This window comes from Neodiprion lecontei, chromosome 7 (genome assembly GCF_021901455.1).
Source record: "Neodiprion lecontei isolate iyNeoLeco1 chromosome 7, iyNeoLeco1.1, whole genome shotgun sequence".
Lineage (NCBI taxonomy): Eukaryota > Metazoa > Arthropoda > Insecta > Hymenoptera > Diprionidae > Neodiprion > Neodiprion lecontei.
Window position 1 is genome coordinate 19,616,025 of NC_060266.1, and position 23,366 is coordinate 19,639,390.

The 23,366-nt window shown below is 38.5% G+C and overlaps 1 protein-coding gene across 8 annotated transcripts in view; it reads right to left on the reverse strand.

Moving 5' to 3' along the window:
* LOC124295393 (cysteine-rich hydrophobic domain-containing protein 1-like) overlaps positions 1-23,366 on the reverse strand; it is a 162,168-nt gene that overhangs the window by 10,541 nt on the left and 128,261 nt on the right. For 3 of the 8 annotated variants that reach the window (XR_006905344.1, XM_046745281.1, XM_046745282.1), the window contains one exon: positions 2,097-2,188. The exons of 2 other annotated variants lie outside the window; for them this stretch is intronic. Coding sequence is in view for 2 of the 6 variants with exons in the window: in XM_046745281.1 (XP_046601237.1) it covers positions 2,097-2,188 (92 nt within the window). In the remaining 4 variants the exon portion in view is untranslated. Of the gene's footprint in view, positions 1-2,096; positions 2,189-15,685; positions 15,812-23,366 lie in introns of all 8 variants that reach the window. 3 more of the 8 variants (XR_006905343.1, XR_006905341.1, XR_006905342.1) reach the window with 2 other exon arrangements.

The window sequence follows — 23,366 nt, forward strand, 5'->3', positions numbered from 1 at the left end:
GAAAGAGTATAAATAAACTTACACCGTTGTCCGTTTCTTGACATCGCAGACCTTCATCAGTCAATTAATTGCTTAAAACTGACGCAACCTTTTTTTTTTTTTGCTTTTTATATATCTTTTATTCTAACGATTAAAATATTATACTCAACTTTTTTACAAGTTTTTTTTTTTTTGTCTGATGGTAGTGATTTATTTTGCATATTTTTTGTCAGTTTCTCTTCCGTCGTTAAGATTAATTTTCAAAGTTTCAATTTCAGTGTTATTTTTCTGTTTTATTGGCTATTATTTAAATGTTAAACTTACGATTTTTTATGATTTTTTTTTTAAGTTAATTCGATTGCATTATTAAAATTCACAGTTGAAACTGCGGTTTGGATTTTTCATTACATTTCAAAGTACACAAAATCAAGATTTACGAATTTCAGTTTTTGAATCACAATTAAAAATTACATATCACGTATATTTATTCGGATTATTTCGATTCTTTTCAATTCTGAATCTTAAACTTGAATTACATCTGTTTCTGATTCGAGAAATACTCTATTGATTAATTAAATCTCGACTAGGTTTAGAGTTGCCAAAACGTTACATTTCCGACATAAAACCTTTCAACCACGTCCATTGCACATTTAAATCCGTGATTTAAAATCCGTTTGAATTTCTTGTTACGTTACGAGTTGTGACAACGTATAATTCGCGATTTTTTCTCACCAAGATCACGATGATCAATGTAATTTTAATCTGTGCAGTGCCTCTCACGCAAACCCGAGACACTCACTACTCTATGCGAATAACGGAATGTCCGCTGCTGCAGGTATCGGTTGAAATTTTAGCGACGACATTTTTTGTCCCATCCATTCCGACGCCTTTTTTTTTTTTGCACCGTTGGTAAATCTGCAGCGTGAGGCATTTACAAAGTGTTCGGTCACGCCTGAGAAGCACGGCTGACAGGTGAATCAGACGGCGGTAAAGAATTAGACAAAAACACGTACGGAGTAAAAAACAAAAAAAAAAAAGGTACGGAGTCTGGAACTTGTGTTGGCAGAAAAGAAAGAGAAAAAAAAAAAAAATACATGCATGCATCCGTCGACTTGATTACTTTAACAGATTTCAGCCATGATTGTAATTACAGAGCAGGCACGAGTAATCACTTATTTCGCAACTTTTGGACACTTTTTTGTTCAACTCAAGTTTCCTTACCGATACATAAAAAAAAAAAAAAAAAAAAAAAAATAGATTCGGCAAGGCAACTGCTGTTTATTCGAAATAGCAGTTTTTATCGTAATGAGTTTTTATATTTTTTTTACAAAACTCCCGACAGATTTCACTCGACTCAAACCGGCAGCAATTAGTCTAATAATCGACATCGCGAAGTGTAACAAAAGCCCGTCACTTTGATTCTAATGCACTACTCGAGTTCCTTGCTTCACGAGAGAGATGAAGAAAATACGCCGCCTAGCGGCGCGACGCGTTACTATCCGTTTTATCAAAACTGAACACGGTTACTCGAGTCGGGGAAACCGTTTCGCCAGATTGATACATGCAATGTATTACAAACGACGCCCTATTCCAAAGAATGGGAAACGATAACGTAGAATGATAAAAAAAAGAAAATAGAAAAAATCAACATCGTCAATAAAGGAAAAATTTTTCGTCGATGCAGCAAATTTGTTTCTCCGTTAAATTCAGCCTTGGTATAATTTTGGCGAGATACTTACTTGTCGCTTTTTCGAACGTCGAAACGTCAGTCGTTTCGTTGTATTCTCGACATCGTTGTCCGTTATCTGTATAAAAATAACACCGAATTACCATATCCAAATGATTATACTGCCCGCCGTATGAATGATGGATAAATATCGATAGCCGTCGGTCCCTCGATCTAACGTTCAACGGCAGCGACGCGACGTCGAGGCGACGTAACTGTAACGTTGATCTAGATTTTCGTCGTCCAGTCTAGACCATGTTTATTATTCGTCGCTTGTATCATCTACACAACTTCGACACGGAAGTCAATTTCCCGTCTATAATGTGTATCCACTATGTATGCGTATACATAAGTACACCTGTATCGATCAGTTTACTTATTTATTTATTACCTCGAAATCCAGACGTCGAATATCCCTGTGATCGATGTGGAACCAATTTATTGCCGAGCCAGCGTCAAACGATCGTCGATGAATCGTCATGTCTACGAAATTAAAGCAGTGCAGTTAGAAGATGATAAGACTAACCGGGTGAAAAAGATGAATATTTCGAAAACTATTAAAAGGTCACGTGGCATTAGAGAGTTTAAGAATAATTTCTAGTTTGAGGTTGGTTGTAAAGTCGTTATTTCAAAGGGTTTGTACTTTTGGAAAAATAACGAGTGATCTAATTTTAATACTTGGATTTTCTGACAATTTTTTCTTTAAACAAACACTGCGAATTGGTTTTTAGGATTTTGGTTATTTCTATCGAATTTCGATAATCTAATGGCCATTCCGAGGTCTCCGTTTGTCAACCAATGAAATCCAAGCGTTTTTAATACACGTTTATTGTCAAATTTCTCCACCAGCGAATTACATTTACGAAAATACTTTTTTATTCGCATATGTTTCTGTATAATAATTACAAACAATTATGGCTTCACAATTCAGGATTTTGCGTGGAATATAAAAGAAATGAAAAAATGGATGCCACTATAGTGGCTTCTGTGACTGAAAGAGTTAAAGACCCGACCACTAGCAACTGTTTGAATGAATCTCGAAACCTTGATCTATGCCCACATCGATCTGGATGAAATCATCTGAAATGACTTTAGGTTTCCAAAGTGTGGTAGAGTATATCGAAATCGAGTGCTGTTCTCAGAAAGTTCACGATAACTTTTGACAAAAGTCTTGTTGAATAAAAATCAGAAGAAGATGATGGACGTTGACATTGACGAAGAACGAAAGCGGCGTTCGGTGATCGGTTGTGAAAAGAGCCGGAGGAAAGCTTAAGCCTAACAAGCGGTTGAAGGAAGAAAGCAAAGAGGGATCTTCGATATAAAAGAAAGATGAAGAAGAAATAAAATGAAAGAAAAAAAAAAATTAAAAGTAAAATAAATATCGATAGAAGAAATCGGAAGAAAATGGAGAAAAAAAATAGTCCTGTTTACTCTTCCCACGCATCACACAACGTCATTATTATTGCCGGGCTGTAGCTACGCGCGTGCTTCACATGCCCGAAGCGTGGTGATCATCAAAACAGGCATATACACGAGCATGCAACACCGTTTGGTGTTGAATAAACACTGAGGAAATCTATATTTCACGCCCTACAAGAGCCTCGGGCTTATACAGACCGTCTATCTGTATATCTGCCGGGTATTTCTGTGCCTAGGAAGGTACGCTTGTATGTACCAACGTAACACACATCCAGGTAGGCCATGGGTGTTCGTTCACCAATGTTCACGGCCTAGACGTGTTGCATTTGGTTGCGTAAACGCCCGCTGGCTCGGCAAAGGCTCGACTACTTCGGGATGCTCGGGTCAACGACGCCGACGGTCACGTCTTGCCCAGCCGATCGTAAGCAATGGACAACGGGGACCAAGATGAATACGAGGTGAAAAACGCGGGATTGACAAGTACGCGGTGATTTCGCTGCTTCTTCTCATTTATGTCGAAGAAAAACGTTTTTAAGGATGTTACATCACGGTATGTTCAAAATAGTCTTGGAACGAAAACATTCGTTGGGAGAGATTCAGGGTCAATAACTGTATCAAGTATCGATGGGTCTGTGTTAGGAAAATTTTTTGGTATCACGGAAAATATCGAGCTGCGAGGCTTGGTCGAAATCGTTGAGCAGTTAATTCACATCCTCGAGGTTTTTTTTTTTTATTCCTGCCAAATTTTTCGACCACAGTTTCAACGGTGAAACCTAGGAATGTATGCAAGATTTTAAGATTTCGGGTAATAATGGACTCGTGTGAATTAGAAGATTTATCATCGTTTCGTCCGTCAGATGTTACGAGGTTGTAGACGATATCGAAAGATTTTTTATGGTTTTAACACACTTGATTAGATCATTTATAAGTTTCGGAAGATTTATAACGATGTCAAGAGATCTCCTGACCATCATAAATTGTGGGCTTGCATGTACGTTTCAGAATATTTACAAAAAATGTTAGAACAAGTTTATGTGACTTCTGAAGGATTTTCAGAATTGGAGAACTTGGAAGGATTCTCAAAGATTTTTCATACGGTCCAAAGATTTTACCGACTCGTGTAAACCGGTACAATGAATGGTGGCTTACTTGAAATTGTCAAGTTATCTGTAAAAACAAATGATTAGGTGTTTTTCATAGTGAATTGTAGTAATCGTCAGCCTATCAATTTTATCCGAGTAAAGGGAAACGCGTTTGACGGAACGTTCAAGCCTTTGCGTAGTTTAATGCCATGTGAGACCAAATAATGGTGTAACGATAATAATTGACGAAGAATAGTGCCGTTGAAGTTTAAAATAGGAGGAAAGAATCCTAAATGACAATAATTACCGGCATCATTTACAACCAATATAATGTCCTCGTGGTTAATAGCACACCACGCGAAGCGGTATAATCACTTATGGTATCCATGTGTCCCGTAATGAATGTGGCTAACAATTTGCATCTATATATTATATACAAATCGCATATTCCTCATATCTGTACCTTATACTCAATTGATCAATAGCAATTTAGCCCGTCTTTGACGTCTCTTTCTTGCCCCTCTTCAGACACTCCAGAGCACCGGGAATTGTACCTGCGTTTCTACGTGCCGCAACGAACGAACGCACGCACTTTATGTCTTGGATCCCATCCTCGTCTCTCCTCTCCTCTCCACTCCTCTCTCTCTCTCTCTCTCTCTCTCTCTCTCTCTCTCTCTCTCTCTCTCTCTCTCTCTCTCTCTCTCTCTCTCTCTCTCTCTCTGCCGAAGAGAGAAAATGAGCTGGTGCACCGAGAGGACGAGAGCAAAGCGTAATTCCCCTCGTTCATCGTCTACGCCCTTACTCGGCTCACTTGCTCCTTCAGGGAGCACGTCGGCCTCCGCCTGCATATCGCGTGGCGTGCCCGCTCCGTGCAGTCTTGTGCTTCCCCCGTCTTTATCTCTCTTTCTTCCTGAACCACAGGCCCACTCTTTCTACTCCTTCTTCTTCCACCTGGCTGAAATACGGAGCAATCAGGGAACTCGAGGACGCTGGCTGACGGGATGAGAGGGAGGGAGGAAAGATGGAGGGGGGGCTTTAACGAGCCGCCAAGGTAGCCGCGTGGACCTGGAAGCTGCAGGACGCGCGCGCCTCCGTCTTGGTGCAGGCTCTTCGGAGTACGACCCTGGCGCATCTACGTATTCCTAGATACAGTAGAACCTTGATGTTGCAGGCTAGGGTCACAAACAGGTTGACAAAAACCAGGCGCACTTCAAGGGGGTTGGTTCAAGTGAAGTTCGTGACAGGGTTGGCAGAAACCAAGTTGACAACACGGTTAATTGGCAAAAATAAAGTCGATATCAAAGTTGACAACAGGGATGGACAGAAACAAAGTCGATAACAAGGTTGGCAAAAACAAAGTCGACTTCAAAGTTGGAAACAGGGTTTACGAAAGTGGAATCGACGTCAAAGATGACGTCGGAGTTAACAGTAAAGTTCACAACAAGCTTGAAAACAAGGTTGACGAAAACAAAGTCGATAACAAGGCTGACAATAAGGTTGGCGAAAACAAAGTCGACACAAGGTTGATAATAGGATTCATCGGAAGTTTGAGAGTCAACAAAGTTTGCAACAACCAAATCGACGATACCGAACGTTGATATCGACGGGTAGGAAAGAAACGAAGTTGAACATAACAAGCTTGGTAGCAATTACACGGTTAGTAAGAACAACAGCTCGCTGTTATCGAGATTGTTTAGGTGTTGCAAAATGAAGTTGATTGTACCAAAGAGTTTCGTGAAGAGAAGGTCCGAGTCCACTTTTTTTTCAACCTACCGTAGAAATTTTTTATGATTACGTCAACTTTGTTATTTTTAATATCAACTTTTCTTGGTTGTCTTTGCTTTCATAGTTATAATCTTTGATGTTTTTGATTCCGTTGTTCTTAACCACACTGCCATGAAGCTACTTGTTTCTATCTTTATTTCTTTTGACTCTATTGACTTAGCTTTGTCGTTTTGAACTTTTGTCATCCACAACTTTGTTGCTCTCAACTTACAATTAGTTGCTTTCAACTTTATTATTTCCAACTTCATCGTCATCAACTTTACTGCTATCAACATTGTAGTTTTCAATATTTCTGTTTTCAATCTTGCTGCTTGTTGTTTCCTGTTGATTCCAATTTCTATGATGCGTCCAATTTTGTTGTTTGCAACTCTGTCGCTTTCAAATCTCCCCTTTCATTTTTCGTTACTTTCAACTTTACTGGTTCCAACTTTATTGTTTTCAACTTTGCTCACATGTCTGAACATGTTGTTTTTAATTCTGCCAATTCCAACGCTACTCATTCAAACTCCGCTCTTTCGAACTTTATTCGTGTTTTCCACTTTGTGACTTTCAACACTGTTGCTTTCAACTTCGTTCTTCCCAACTGTGCTACCGTGAAGTTTATTGTTTTCAACTTCATTGTTTTAAACTCCTTTGCTTTCAACTTCGTTCTTCGCAACCTCCTACCACGAAATTCATTGTTTTCAACTCGATTGATTTCAACTTCGTTCTTTGCAGCTCTGCTACCACGAAATTCATTTTTTTCAACTTCGTTCTTCGCAGTTCTGCTACCATGAAATGGTATTGTTTTTAACTTCGTGGTTCCATTAAACCCTCCGGTTTTGAACATCGTCGTAGTCTGTATCTTGTTCGCCTCGTCATTTCGGTAACAAATCCCGATTACACGACAGTAACAAGGTCCTACTGTAGCCTCGCATCAGAGAAACGATGCAAGTGCCGGATCCGGAGGACGAGAGTAGGGGGAACCCTGCAGGTGGAAAGTGGACGACGTGTAGGTAGGACGCAGCGGGGACCATCGATGCTGTGCGCCTCATCCGAGCCGCCGGGGGAAACAGGGAATCGGAGAGAGATAGCCGGGAGAAAAAAAGGAAGGAAAGATGGTGCCGGAGAGCTGATGGCTTACACCTGCCTGCCTTCGGGCAATGTCAGGGATACGGCGAGATTCTTGCCCTCCGATGCTCCTGAGAGAAAGAGAGACTGCAGGCACGGTGGCTGTTTGCTCCAGCGACTATCATCCGACTCGATTCACACGTACATCTCTACCTGCCCGTCTCTTCTCTTTCCTTCTCTTTTCACCTATCGTTTCTCTCCGTTTTCAGCGTTGATTTTTACCCCCAAGCCTACGTCGAAGTTGACTTTAGTCTTTTTTTTTTTATTGATCTTACTGTACAATTTTTATAAGTGCAAAGTTTCTCCGTCGCGAATTCTATCGTCGATCTGGTAACTCGCAGCATTGCTGTAGTAACTTAAATAACAAACCGTGTATAGTAAATTTGAAAGTAAACTGTGACAGTACCAAATTTTTTACTAGCGTAATAAATGCAACTAGTACGGTAATTTTGTTCCCATGTTTAAAAATTTAGGGATCGATGATGCAAATTACAATATAACAATGTAACATAAACAAAATTGCGACGAGGATGGCTAATGACGATGATTCGGCAAATCAAATTTCAGGAAAGTAAAGATCTTACATTTTGTACACCTAATCGTGAAACAAATATTCAGAATCATCAGTAGATTCTAATCTTTATTATAAGCTTGAATATTCAGATTTACACTATTTTGAAATTTTTACTTCACTGATCCATAATTCCCGCCATTTCGATTCGACTGCCAAATTTTTAACCCTGTAATTTTGACTAAACGATGATCTTGGAATTAATTTCTATCTTTCACGTCGTTACCTAGAGTATTTCGCCAAATCCTAACACCAATTTGTCCGAGCCTTGACGCGTAACTCGGGGGTATCTGTACGATCTTCGAGAAGTAAAATGCATGTTGAGATACTCTACTCGACGATCTGCATGAGAAATCGGGCTCTGCTCAAACCAGTTTTACGGTTTAACGCCTGACCGAATTTCGTTCATTATTTTATTTTTAATCCTCCCGATGATCAAGTTCGGTCTCAACTTACGCTTCGCGAGGCTGTAAAATTTTGCGCGAAGGGATGTTTCACAGTTGTGTAATTAAGTATTATACTCGATGATAAACTCGAAGTTTCCACCCCCCGCAGCTGTGTTAATTCAAGCTCTCGTTTGTATTTTCTCATCGCACTTGTACTGTACAAGGTATACTGTACATACATATTCATGAATTTCCACGTACGTTGAATTTCCGCGGACTTTTGGCTGGGTTGTTGCACAGCGGCTGGTGAAGGGAGGAATGAAATTATACCGTGCGAATTAGCCTCGTGAAAAAACATCATCATCATTGCCTTTCGACAAATTTGCGCTAAACTTGTATAAACACGGACGCAATAATTTCGAAACTGCAAGACGAAGGTATAACGATACATAAATAGTACATTGTGTAACAAGGAGGCAAAATGGATCGTTTTGCAGTACCGCGAGTAGAAACTTACCGCCTACATTTCACCCTACCAAAATTCATACAAACCTACTTTGAAGGAAACTAAACCTAGAAATCTGGCATCCTGACCGTCTAACTCCTAAAAATTTAAGAACAAATCCCAGATTGAAACTCCAACTCCTAAAAATTAAAGTACCAAAACCCTACTTTGGCTCATTCAGTAGACAATTGAATCTACATATTTAGATGCTATTTAATCTGCAGCTCCTCCATTGGACCTGTTTCTCTTTCTTTAGATATTTCATTACAGCGACATTCAAGTGTTCACAATGAATAAACGAAGGGCCATTTGAACATAATTTTGATAAGTGTGAATAACATTTGAAAATTAATTATTGCATTTCAACTGTATTAAATCAACGTTCTTACGAATACGAAAACCCTTTTAACTGATCGAATACAGAAAATACGATCAAACGCATGTGTAAAAGAGTTACTATTTATTGCCATTTGTTTTTGATTTATTACGTTATAATCGTATTTTTTATATATTCAATCACATTCAATCAGAATCGACGAACTTTTATCAGCGGGGTAGGATTTTGAGCGTTAAAGGAGGATTTCAAACAAGCAGGTTTAACCTTACCTCTGGAGGGTTAAAGGAGGTTCTAAACAAACCCTACTTTGAGCCTAAACTTGGTAAACGAGAAATTTCGGTCATTCTTAGCATCAAAGCAGGGTCTGATATTGGATTGAAATAAAACCTACTTTACTATCTTTAAACCCTACGTAGGGTTTCAAACAAGTCGTTAAATTTCGACACGGGAAGAAATTGAGGTTAGGGTCGCGTAACGTCAGATTCGTTCGCGACTGCGCATGCGCGCAACGTGAAATTGATATTTTCTGCACTCCGCGCATGCGCATTAGCAGACTCACTCTAACGTGATAGAAACGGTTACTTTGTGTGCGGTAAATAGGCATGGAAAAAGTCGTAAAACACGCTCGCGTTGTACGAACAGTTTGTACATGCGTGTAGTTAAAATAACCGCGTGGATCCGGTTACCGCGAAATTAAATTTAGCACGGTCAGTTAGCGTTTGAACAAACTCGGCGCCGAACGGATTGACACATTAGCATCGGGCTGCCGTAATCCGGACGCCCTGTGCTTCCTGGGCCAATTATTTAATCTTCTCGTTCCCGCCGCCACGCGTCCAACTTCGCTGATATTACGCCGTGGAGTCAGTCAAGGGAGAACCCGTGCCGCCCTAGCTGCGTGTATACAAAGGGCTTTGAGGTATTTAGATAGCGTCGGTCAAAATAAACAAGCCAACCTCTCCTCGGGACAACCACCGCAGCTAACTCAATCCGGGGTGGGAAAAGCGAAAGAGTAAAATCGAGGGGTCGGATGGGGGATGAGGGTGGAAACCGAGGCGTTGGAGTAACTCAATTTTCTTAAAAGCAACGCTAAAATCCTGCTCTGGGACCACGGAGGTGACCGTTAGAAATCCGGGACGTTGTCACGGTTCAGGATCGACGGAAGTCGCTGACAAAAAAAAAAAAAAAACTGGCTCCACATTCATCTATCTAAACCATGTACGTACGTACATGCAGATATACATAGAAAAACGGGATCGGCTAATCGTTGAAAGACGGAGTCATAGTTCGGAATTTATTAATTTCGATCGATCGCTTTTTTTCTCTCTCTCTCTCTCTCTCTCTCTCTCTCACTTTCGTCGTTGCGGCTTCAGCGTGAAATGAAAATTCTGTCACGCTTTTTCATTGCGAACGCGGGTTTTTTTTTTTACTTCAAATCGTGGTAACTAATTCGTTCCGAGGATATATATTTTTATTTATTTTGTGGTATTATTCCGTCTAGCATAGGGATAACTGTATTTAAATATTTTACGCGACAAGTTGCGAAATTTTTACGTTGAAAGGAGGAATGGAAATTGTTTGCTGATGACTTGTAGTTTTGATGCTTTTTGCATGATTTTGGTACAGCTATTCACTTGTTCGCTTACTCGGTTAGACACAAAGATTCCACAAAGTTTTGAAACATTTTCGGACATTTCAAAAGATCTACAGAATTCCTGTAACAACTTCAACAGATATCTTAACAAGATTTCGAATTACTTCGAAAGATTTCCAGAATTTCAAGAATTTCGAAAATCGGTTTCACAAGATTTTACTAACTTATTCAACTCAATTCGAAAGGATAAACAGAATTTCAGAATCTCGACAGGTTTCAAAGATTTCATACTATTTTTTTTCCAATTTAATAATTTACTTCAACTATATTACAGTGACTTCGACATATTGCAGACGATTTTCAATACGTCATTGGAAGAATTACAAAAGACTTTACAGAGGAATTCGAAAGATTATCAGACGTTTACATAATTTACACTTAAAGTTTCTTGGCTTTTGAAAAGTGTTCATAAGATACTTGAAAACATTTTGCCTGATGTCGGAAAGCTTTTATACCATTTTATTAACTTCCAGAGATTGGAAAAATTTTACAGATTGCCGAAAGTTACTTGGTAAAAAATAATTCACTTTTGAAATGTGTAATTTGTCCATAACAATGTTTCTTCGATTTTAATGCTAAGAAATATTCAGGCTTTGTTTGACTTAAAAAAAGTTTATTTTAAAGAAATGCGGCTAATTTCATAAGATTTGCAATGAGTTTTGTTAATTTTGTAAAACCACGTGCAATTGTGTAAAAGAAATAATAACGTTACGGATACGATATTACAATGAAATAATATGAAAAAATGAACCATACACCGATCGATCGATATTCAAACTGTTTAACACCTTCTAGAAGTAAAGCTCTATTATCTTATAGAAGAATTTTCTTTTCTCAAAGTAATTTCACCCCCAAAATAATATTACGGTCACTCGGAATTGTTTCTGTGCTGATTTTAAGGGTTGCCGACGGGCTTTGGGTTCGGATCCGAATCGCTGACACCTTCCAGGCTGTCCGACCCTCCGGGCGAAAATCGCCGGGAAGGGTGGAGAGTCGAAACGGCAGACGACGAGGGGTTGAAAACCATCGGCATGAAAGGCGGGCGCGCTCCATTTGTTTCGCTGACCGTTAAAGCTCCGGATAATCGGCGCACGTACGCCTTGCTGGTATTCCAATATCGTTACGGCGGGTGGATGCCCATAATCACCTTTTGTTGCAAATTACCTACCGATCGGGGTTTCTGACCTAGTCGGAATTGATTCTTCACGTGTCGATGAATTCGAGCTGAGAGAAAACACACACACCGGACAAGGCAATTCGCAAGAACCCCTTTTTTATTCGCATCATATATTTATGACGGGCTGGCGATGGTCGCTAAGCTAAAATATAGTCTATGCATCGATTAATCGAGTACAAAAAAATAATCGAACACGACTCGATTTGATCGTTAAAAATTAATCGATTATTTCGTATCTTTTTGCAACGGTGCATTTGAAACCAAAATTTCGTAAATTTCACCGCGTAGTCTTACAACTAATAGCGGAAAAGTTTTTTTTACAATTTATAGTTTGAATTTGAAATATTTTTCAATTTCAAGTGAAAATATTCATTCATCTTTTAATTATCATATCAAACAGGTATAATCTTAGTGAGTAAGAAAATGACAATAATTGATACTTTAATCACACAAATTGATATTGTATCGCATCGTTCGTGGGAGTAAAAAATAGAAAAAGATTCTGAGGATAAATAATCGAGTCGGTCGATGAATCGATTTTGAAAAATAATCGATTATACTCGATTCGGTACGAATAATCGATTATTTTTGGTCATTCTTAATAAATAAGCTGTAGCATAATAAATACATATTATCATGGAAACTGAAAATTAGCCAAAATCAACCGCTGGCTTATTTTTTAATTTTATTTCGTTCAATGTCATATTTTATTGATAGGTTTTAACGATGTTTAATCATGATCAGTCCAGATTTAATAATTTTTGAAGGTTGAAGAAAACAAAACAAAAAAAAAAAAAACTTTAATGCTCTGTGCCAGATAATTTTTAGTCACCTCAACAGGTACGTAATAGAATTGACTCAGTTCTAGTTCATAGTCTACATATCTAAAATTAAATTTTCTCGCTCAAAGTATTTAATCTCAAGGCTGAAAAGCTCGAGCTTTGACGAGTCAGAGAAACTGGAGTGAGAGAGTAAAATGTACGTTGTTAGGGGTGGGCGGTCAGGTTCAAACGAGAGAATCTTCAAGCGTACACACGTATATATGTACAACGTACCAGCGTACATATGTAGTCGCTTTCTTACGTACATAACTGTGTACTTAAAATCTACCTGCGTCATTGCGCTTCGGCCTCGCTACGCAGCTGCCATGCCGTCTGGCTTGTTTCGCTCTCTGTACTAAAGTATGTACGAGCACGAGATAAAACGGAATGAAGAAAAGTATTAAACACGGCTGGATAGTGTGAAGAAGGAAAAAAGGGAAGAAACATTTTCAACCCATCCTCAATCGTAATAAATTTTGAACGTCGATCGAATTGACTTGATCTGTATGTGACTGAAATTAATGTTAAAAAGTCAGTTTTCATTTAGGAATTTATCCTAAAACGATCGTCTTTGAGCGAGGAATTTTTTTGAATTTTTTCGAAAATTTTAAACACGTCTTTCTGTTTTAACCTTTGAAGATTTATAAAAAAATAACGGTCAGTGAGAAGAATCTAAGATGATCCAGGAGTGCTATTTAGAGTTAGCAGAATGGTGTGGAAAATTATGAACCAAATGAAAACTGGTGAGGGAAAATCATTTGTCGAATTGGCGTGGAATACCCCTTATATATATATATATATACGATAATGCGATTGGCCTGAACGCGTAACGAAAGAAATGATTCTCTGAATAGAAAGAACGAGAAAAACGAGAAAAACTAATCATACAATAACGTATCGCAGTTGTAATTTCAAGATTTCTTTTCATCTCTTTAACGCAGGAGTATAAAAATAGACCGTAAATTTCACCCTCAAAGGCCTGAATATAATAACGTATTTTTCTTTCACCCGATTCGGAGGGCTGCTGTTACCCACTGTACGTATGTTTAGCCAGGGAGCGCTTCTCGTAGGTGTATAATTTAAGTATAAATTATTACGGCTGACTCACGGGTGATACGGCCACGTGACGCCAGAAGTATACCGGGACAATCTCTTGAAACTTGAAAATCAGCCGCGCATGCGCCAAATAATAAAATCTCATTGGTCGGCGAAATCTCCCCGCAGCGATATTCTTGTCTGCGATGCAGGCGGGCCAACCTACGCAAAACGTGTACGTTTGAATTTTCAAAGAGCACAAGCATTAAATTCCGACCGTTCCTTGAAGAATCAACTTTCCGACCCAATAACAAATGCTTCCCAAACCTTTCCGAGTCACCACCTCAATTATTTGAGAGTCTAACCTCGAAAATTCGTATCAACTACATCGCAGCCAGAAACAAAGTTTGACAGATGAAAACTCGGGTTGGCCAGCCTGCGCGAACAGCCGATAAAACTCGCGCATGCGCGGTTCATTTTCAACTTTCAACAGATTATCCCGGTATATCCAGGTTACGACGATCCTCATCTCCCTGAATTTTTTCCGAGCTATTGAAATTGGTGGGTAGGTACGCGTAGGTGCGTATAAGGAGCGATACGGCGTGCATAACGCTAATTGGACCGTCGAGAGGGGGGGGGGGTAAAAGTTTAGGAAAGCTTCTTTTTATGTAACGCACTTGACTACGCCGAGAAAAATTTCTTGTGACTATTATTATGCAGAGCTGTTATGAAGTCATGAAATTGTTTTAGTATTCTTTCATCAATCGACCGAAATATATATACGGTTTTGATTACAAAATAAAAGTACGTTTTGCGACTGTGTTTATGTTTGATGAAAAACTTTTTATGTGACGTATTACTTTTCATTCCGGTCACTCGGGTTTTTATTTATTTTTTTTTTTTTTTGTTTCTTACGTGCTATTCGAGATTGATAATAAACAAAAAATTTAGCGTCGGCAACTGTAATTAAACTAAATAGATACTTGTACCAAATATTCATGTAATATCAACAACATTGAAATTATCATTACGAGGATACTCGTTGTACCAGAATTTTTTTTAGTAGCAATTAAAAATGACTTTTTTCTGAGTTTAACCATCTTCACACTCGATTTCTGTTGTTCTCGGTAATTTTTTTTTTTTTATTTTCCAAAATTGCCTGGAATCTGTGAGGCAGCAGAATTCGTGGTGGGTAAAAGGATACATTTTCTCCATGAGCCGAATTTAGTACTGGACATTGTATTTGTACGTAACGCGGAGCACCGGGGAGAAAATTTTATAGCTGTTGCACGAGAATTAAACCAGATGGTTAAAACGTGACCGTTAATTCGAGACTATCGGGGGTCACGTGTTAATATTAATTACCTATGCGGGATTTCAGCCCCAGCAGAATGAGAGAAAGAAAGAAAGATGGCATAGAATAGAATAAGATTTATTATATCCATGGCGATGTTGGATAACGGATAGACGTAACTGAGACAGGCGAATGAACAACAAGATAAAGAGAAATGGCAAGGTGATGATGTTACGAGCGAAATGAAGTTATGAGGGAAGACTGGAACTCAAAGTGCGAAACCAATGATGGAAAAACAGGAAAAACTAATTGATAGCGATTTGAGTCAAGAAAAACAGCCCGAATTTGTGGTGAAAATGAATCTGGAGAGAAGATTCGAACGTCACAATTCGAGAAAAGTTTTTGTGTTTAGAGCGTTCAAAATTATTGAACTCCGATTTTTTAGATTCGATTTTTATGTTTTGGACTCACTTATCTCGGTGACCGGATCCACAGAAATTGTCTGAAAAACATTCGAGAAACTTTACACTCTAGTACAGTTGTGACAGGAGATTGTAATTTTTGACAAAGGGTCCGTTGTACTGTGGTTTTAGAAGTAAATTTTTACCCACTAATAAGATAACAGTTTGTAAGATTATGTGGAAGAAAATAAGTTCAAAAATATTGGAGTTAGGTAAAAAAAACATGAGAGTTTTATCATTTAGCACGGTTTTGTGGTAAAATCTTTTCTCAGATTGTTGATACTTTATATATAAAGGTGTATGTACAAAACTAATCTCTTTTGTATACAAGGACGATAAGACTAACCTGGACTGTTTATGTTTGTATTACGCTCTGATTTGCCGAGAACTCCGGGTACGAATGAATAACTGATTCTTGTTCAACGCCTCAGTTCGTCAGTCTTGTCGAATATACAGGTCTGTAATCAAAAAACTGCACAGGTATTTTAATACTATTTCTGAAAAATGTGCACTCACTGAAACCGGGGAAAAACACTGAAAAAATTCCATCACGTCAGGTTTTTCTCTTTGAACTCGTGTTTGCAGTTTCATTTAGAGTGAAACTCCCGTTTAATTCGACATCTGGTATCCCATTCTTGATTGTGAAAATCCTATGCAAAAGTGATTTCTTACTTTCATTTCAATATCTATCAGAGTGAGGCTTAAGAATAAATACAAACAGGGAAAGAGAAAATGAAAAGCGGAAACTTAATCGGAGAAGTATCAAAGAGAAGAAGAAAAGGTTTCATAGGCAAAAAGAACGAACACGAAACGTTGAGTATGTTTCACGAATAAATCATTTGTTCAATTGCATAAGAAATATCGTTTAGTTCATTGTAACGAAGTGTTGGTTTTTTCATAATCGTAATGCTTTTTTTTCTTATGCAAACACCTTGTATTTTGAAAAAATACCGTACGCGACGGATGAGAATGGAAGTAACTTTTGGATTCAACGCACTGCTCAAAAGCACAGTAATAATCAAAATCATCCCATGCAGCTGAAATAAAAAAATTTTTTTTTGCAGACCAGTGATGTTTGAGAGAAGGAAGAGGTAATAAAATTTGCAAAATACAATCTAAACTTAATAACAAATTACAGTTTCATACTCGTCTTCGCCACAGTGTCATTCACGCGAGAATGACCATTGCGTTTTATATTTTTACAAACCGTTTTTTTTTTTTTTTCCTCTCTTCACACAACTCTTGGTTTTGCACTCCGGGATCCATTCGTCCTCGAGCTAAAAGTCTAATTTCGGTACGGTGTGTGTGTGTGTGTGTGTGTGTTTTGCACGCATGACGTGTAGCCGAATGTTAACCACGATGGGTGTTTGCCCAAACGACCATGGCGCACCTGGGCAATGGGTGATCCTCCCTCCCTCCCTCCCTCCGCCCATCTCGTTGTCGCGACTAAGTTGATGACTCGAGGAATTAACCGACGGCGTGTTAAACTACATACATCAGCCTTGGAGTCCGCCCGCGATAACTGCGAAGGTCGGGTGCCCAGGTCAAAAGGTCGCCGTTTCGCCCGGCAGACGTCGTAATTGTCTTTGTGTTACCCCGGATCACCGACCGTTGGATACCTGCGTGTCCCCTCGAAGAATTCACTTTACGGATTATCACTGAGAGACCAGCAGGGAAGTCCTCGGATAAGGATCGGTTGGTTGCTCTTCGGGCATGTTTTGTCGCGAGAGACGAGAGTCGCATGATAACAATGATGCGATTTTAGGAGAGAAAAACCAAAAAGAAAACAAAAAAAAAAACACAAATCAATTTAGCAACTTTTCGTTGGATATTCTGAAATTCAGTAAACCGTACAACAAATGCAACGATTTTTTATTAAAGTCGTTTTTGAGTTGGTTAACAATCTAGAATATCTGTCAAATTTCACTATTCCGTGACTCAATTTATTCGGAAGATTGTTTTCTGGAATTCTAGTGAGATGTCTTTTCTCCGTCACGTTGGTATTGTCGAACATACAAATTTTTTCAGAATCGCGCTGACAATGTACTTTTATAAAGAAACAGCAATATTAAATTCATCGATATTCAATACTAATGAAGAAAAAAAACGATGTGTACAGCGAAGTCGTAGAAAACAGTTTATTAAACAAAATAAACCAACGTCGAGTGAAATCGACTAAATTTAGCGCATGTTTTTCACCACTTCAAAGCGATTGGAAATCAAAAATCGGTATTTAGGTTATAGATTTTGGTTATAATTTCATTAAAAATCCTAGTAACTAATAGATAGTGAAGATTATAGGTATCACAGTAGATAATAGATGTTTACACAATGTGATAATCAATTTAACAAAGCGTATTCATTTTCAACTCATCCTATTTCTTTTTATACCTCTCAGTTTCACGGAAACGTATTTTACACGGAATTAGAAGCCGAGTATCAATTTCCGGTTGATTTTTATCTTACATTAGTTTCCAACTACAAGTAAATTTTGTCTTCTGTTGCAGTTCGACACCTCGATCGACGACTCGGCCATCTTTAATTCCCTGCAGTTTAGCTACCGTGGCTGATTTCACAGCTTTAAAAACGAATGACCAAAGTCCTGGTAACATCAAAGGACGGCCGCTTGACGTGAGTACAAGCATATAATTACCTATCCAAATAGAATGTGGTGTTGGCTGTATTGGTTAAGCAACTCTTCAAATATTGATTCTCCATACGATTTTCTTTCGAACGAAACTATCAACAGTTCCCTTTCTCATCTCTGATCCATCACAAGTTTGAAAACTGTGCGTCCTTCAACTCGGTTTCACGCGCCAAATGTGAGATGAATTTGCTTTGTACCCTGCTAAGGAAAGCACTTGAGATGTATCTCATCGATTTCTTTCAATCTGTCATATGTTACAGTACATCATGAAACATTAGACACGTGTGTTTTTTCATCTGCCAATTCGGCCGGCTAAGAGGTCAAAACCGCCCCCAAAGTTCACCCCCGTATAAATGGATTTCGCAGAATTTCTTGGTAATGACGCAAATACTTTGACAAAACGTTAAAATTGGACGTTATTCGCTATATTAACAGACGAAAATAGGTGAATTATCTTTAACCTCAGACGTTGCATAGTTCCTTATTTTTAGAGGCCAAGCTTCAGGAGTGATTGAGGTGATTAGAGGATGAGAATACTGGTGAATGTTTCATTGCCAAAATTAAGAGGTGCAGGGTATAATAACACGCAGGATACATGTCAAATATGGGATTGAACCTGACAGGTTAGGTACAGGAATGTTATTCGGTCTTTCAAATTTCATATTCATAGTTGATACGATAAGCGTAACGATTTGAACAGTAGAGATGAGTAATTATTAACCCTGTTATCACGTGATCTGACATCGAGGATTTTGGTAGAAGGTTGTTACGAATTCTTCATACACACCGTAGAAGGTATTCGATACGAGTGGTTCCCATTGTGCCATGGTTCCCGAAGTCAGTAATTAATACAACGCGGTCGTGAGGGACCTTCAGCATGGTCTGGATTTCGGCAACGACAGGTGAGCCCTGACCGTGACTCCTTACTCGAGAATCGTTAGAGAGGAAGAGAGGAAGGAAGAAAGAGGGACGGAGGGTCGCAAACAGCATCCCTCGGGCGAAGGGGAAAGACAAAGACGAAGCCAGAGGTCGCGTGGCTCGGTTCCAAACGGGTCGAAGGAGGGGGAAAGATGCCGGGGAAACTAATGTTCCGGAGAACCTCTACGTTACTATAATACCCTCCACAGCCTGAGTTGTACATATGTACGATGGTCTATGTATGTGCACGTCGCTTCTCCTTCATATACGGGGTGGCTATCAAGAAACGGTCATTGTACCTTCGCTTATGTTCGTTTCTAACCAGTCGAAAAGGAACCTTCATTTTTCGCCATATCACGTTATATCATGATCCAAGCTGTTAAGGATCAATGGAATCCGCAGTCTTGATCGAAATATTGGAAAAGAGAAAAGAACGGTCAAAGAATCTTTAGCAATGTTATTTGCTTACCAGTGACAGTGAACATATACCATGTTACATCATGATCTAAGCTGTTAGGGATCAATGGAACTCACAGTCCAAAGAATCTCTTGCAATATTGCTTGTGCCAGTGACAGTGAACACTGACGAAATAACGACATCCGTTCGAACTTGTTCAGATTCATTTCTACTGCACAGTATGAATGATGTTCTTTCATTCGTGCTCATAAACGACAGTAGTGTTGGCGATTTTTTGAATGTTTTTTTCCCTTCATAACTCTCAGTTCAGACCGTGGGTTTCATTTACCCTTAACGAGTACCAATTAGTTCTCCAGTCCATTATAATCTTTGTACTCTTAGAATTCAGTCGTTTGGACGAAGTTTATTCATCGGTTACTGGAGCTTTAGAATTTTTTATCAACACTAGTCAAAATGTCCTGCGACTTCGGACGATTTCTATTTCTATACTGGTTCGAACAAGTACTGAGGTTGGTTGCGAAGTCGACTTCTTTCTTTGTCTCGTCGTATGTCTTTTTGGCAATCTATACACTACGTAGGACGTTTAGTCAAGAGATTAATAATACCGCTGAACGCAATCAGTATTCTCAATTAGCGTCATTCCATTCACGACGGATCATATCAAGAACATGAAAATGTCAGCCATCTTCTACTACCTGGAAGCGCTTTTGTTAATTCAGCTTTGATCCCATTCATAGTTTGCTTCAAATAGTTTGTAAGATGGATATGAATCGAATAGCATGAGAGTGGGATTACCTACATTTCTGTATATTCTGAATTCGGCAGACACAGCTCGATCTATATCTTCTGAATTCATGAGCTATTATGAATATCAAGCGTTACTATGCCAGAATGGGTACCTAGATATGAGTAGGTATACAAAGCGGGTTCTGCGTATAGATTCCGATACCGGCATTTTACCGACACTTCAGCCGCCTTATAGCTCAGACACAAACACTTCTCAACTTTCCGTTTCTCCGTTTTCAGAGAAAAAAGAAATAAATTAAAATAAATTAAAATAAATTAATTTGTTTCTTCTACTTCTATTTATTCTTTTTTCTCTGAAGACGGAGAAACGGAAAGTTGAGAAGTGTTTGTGTCTGAGCTATAAGGCAGCTGAAGTGTCGGTAAAATGCCGGTATCGGAATCTGTACGCAGAACCATTCTTGTATACCTATTGATATCGTTTTACGCTTTACTTTCGTCTGAATACCAAACAACGTACAGCACACTCAAATTTTCGGTCGGTCTACATAACTTGTTAACAACGTCAAGTTGTCGATATAGTACCGAGTTTCAATATACCAAACAAATATTCATTCGATGCAAATGGAGCCAATATTCCTGACCATTTCGTGTTCCCAAATAGGTCGCCAAGCTTTGTTGACTCGGGTAAACTTCTTGCGACCATTACGAGACTTAGTATTAGGGACTTCAATATTTGTCAAGCTTGATAGATCGAAACTTTTCAAGTGGTTACCAAAACTGACTAACGATTCACTTTTATCGCGGCTTCAACTTCAGCTTCGAGCATCATTTCGCTCCGCCCAATGGAACGACCACTTTTCCAGAACACCCGGTGCTTGCTTCTCGTGTAAGGCTGTATGCGCACCATACATTTGTCCATGTATATAGGGTATTCCGAGTCAAATTAGCAGCCCATGTACCTCACCCCCTTCGATTTTGATTATTTTTTAATATGATGTTCTTACCAACCCAAAAGGGTCTCGGGAATCTTTTCAGTTTTTCTTTAGCTACTGGTAAAATTTTTCAGCACGCCTTGATAAAGGGGTGACAAAATTATCATATTTTTCGTAAATGTCAGAATTGGTTTTTTTTCCACCAAATACGCCTTGATCCAAATAGATTCCAGAATCACATTATTTTCATGGTTTCGTAATCTATTTAGATCGGGGAGTAGAAGAAGAAAAAACAAAAAACCTCCTATTTCGACATGGAAAAACTAAATATCTGTGAAAAAGAAAAGTTAACACCGAGTTCCCATAATCGCGTGGTGCTCAAAAATAAGATTTCAAATCGTAGAATCTGGTTTATTTAATTTTTTTCAAGTTTCACTGTGACTAAAAAGATGTGAAAGAAAATCCGAGACCCTTTGGGTCGGTAAGAACATCATACTAAAAAATGATTAAAATCGAAGGGGGTGAGGTACATGGGCTCTTAAGTTGACGTGGAATGCCCCATACGTACAAAATGCCACATATACCGCGGGTTATAATGTGGATGTAGTAGCGGGCGAGACAGTGCAGAGGATGAGGAGGGAGGAGGCGCAAAGGGGGACCACCACCTGCGGATCGAATCCACGCTGAGATCAGTTAGGTTTTATTAGTGGCAGGGAGTGCTGGTGAAGTACTTATAGAATGTACCATTGCCCCTCAAGAATTACCTGTCCCGGACATCGTGCAGGCCGGGGATTCTGATTGTTTTATTTTTGGACCCCGCAGGACGTCCTCGAGGCCTGTTACAGCCTCTTGCTGATGTGCTTTCACAGTTTATCTCATGGATCATTGCGATTATAATACTGCGAATTTCGGCAAGCGTTTCGAGTTCTCAGATCGTTCCGAGGGGCTAATCGCTCGTGGATTTAATGTACACCTGATTTTAAGATTACAAAGGTTTCAAAAGTTTTCAGGAATTTCAAATGATTACAAGAGATTTTAGATGATTTGAAATATTTCGAAGATTTCATGAATTTCAAAGGATTCCAAAAGATTTCAGAGGATTTCAGATGATTTCAGTTGATTTCAAAAGATTTTTACAGATTTCAAGAGATTACAAATAATTTCAGATGATTTCAGGAGATTTCTAACGATCTCAAAGGATTGCAAGTGATTTCAAGAGATTACAAATGATTTTAGGAGATTTCAGAAGATTTCATAAATTACAAAAAATTTCGAGGATTTCAAAGGATATCATAAGATTTGTAAGGATTTCAAAAGAATGTAAATGATTTCAAGAGATTTTTAAGGATCTCAGGAGATTTTAGAAGATTTCAAAGATTGTAAAAGGTTGCAACGACTTCAAAAGATTTCAGAGGATTTCAATGGATCTTGAGAGATTTCAGACTACAAAATATTTTAGAAGATTTCAAAGATTTCAAAGATTTCAGGAAACTTCAGAAGACTCAAGGAAAGGTATACACCAGATTTCAGGAGTGATGAACCCCTCGGATCGTTCTTAGATCGTTTATTCATGTTCGCCAATTTTTGCAAGCTCGGGTTTCTAAGATTCTGGTTTACTAAATATCCATACTTCTTAATCATTTTATCACGACATGATAAATACTCAACGTTTGACTATTTTGTGGTAAAATGAATAAACAAGTATCGATTTTTTGCTCACGAGACGATTCGACGGATTGTGTAAGTGAAACTCAAAGCTTTTCCGATTCACATGAAATTTCGACCATCAACACAGTTTCGTTACACAAGTTTTTTTTTGCAACCTGTTAGAGTTGAAAACGGTATTCAAAATATTTTTAGAAAATTAGTACAATAACACCGAAAATTTTGCGTTCTTTAAAAGCTTCTATTTATGACAATATTTGACTCATGTGCAAACTTAAAATACTTTCACAGCATGAGGAATAAGACTTCTTTGTTTATCGAATTTGCAATCTAATTATTAACCGACCAATCGTCCCACTAATTTCCCAAGAGAAATGTGGGTGGCAAAAAAATGTAGTTGAAATTTCACATCGGAATTATTTATGAAATTTAACTTTTCCAAAAAGTCATCGAACTTTTTTTGATTTGAATATATTATCTGCTTGATTACCAATTAAAAATTATTTGTTTCGGTAAATGGGTGAAATTTTTCCCATGAAACTAATACAGTATATCCGTGTATATTGGATAATTGCGTGTATGGATACCTGCAGTGCTTTTCCTTTGTCTTCATTTTGTCTGTTTTTTTTCGACGCATTTTTATTTTATCCTATGTTTTACCTACTCTTCTTGTCGTTGCGAAACAGGAGCGGAAATCGTT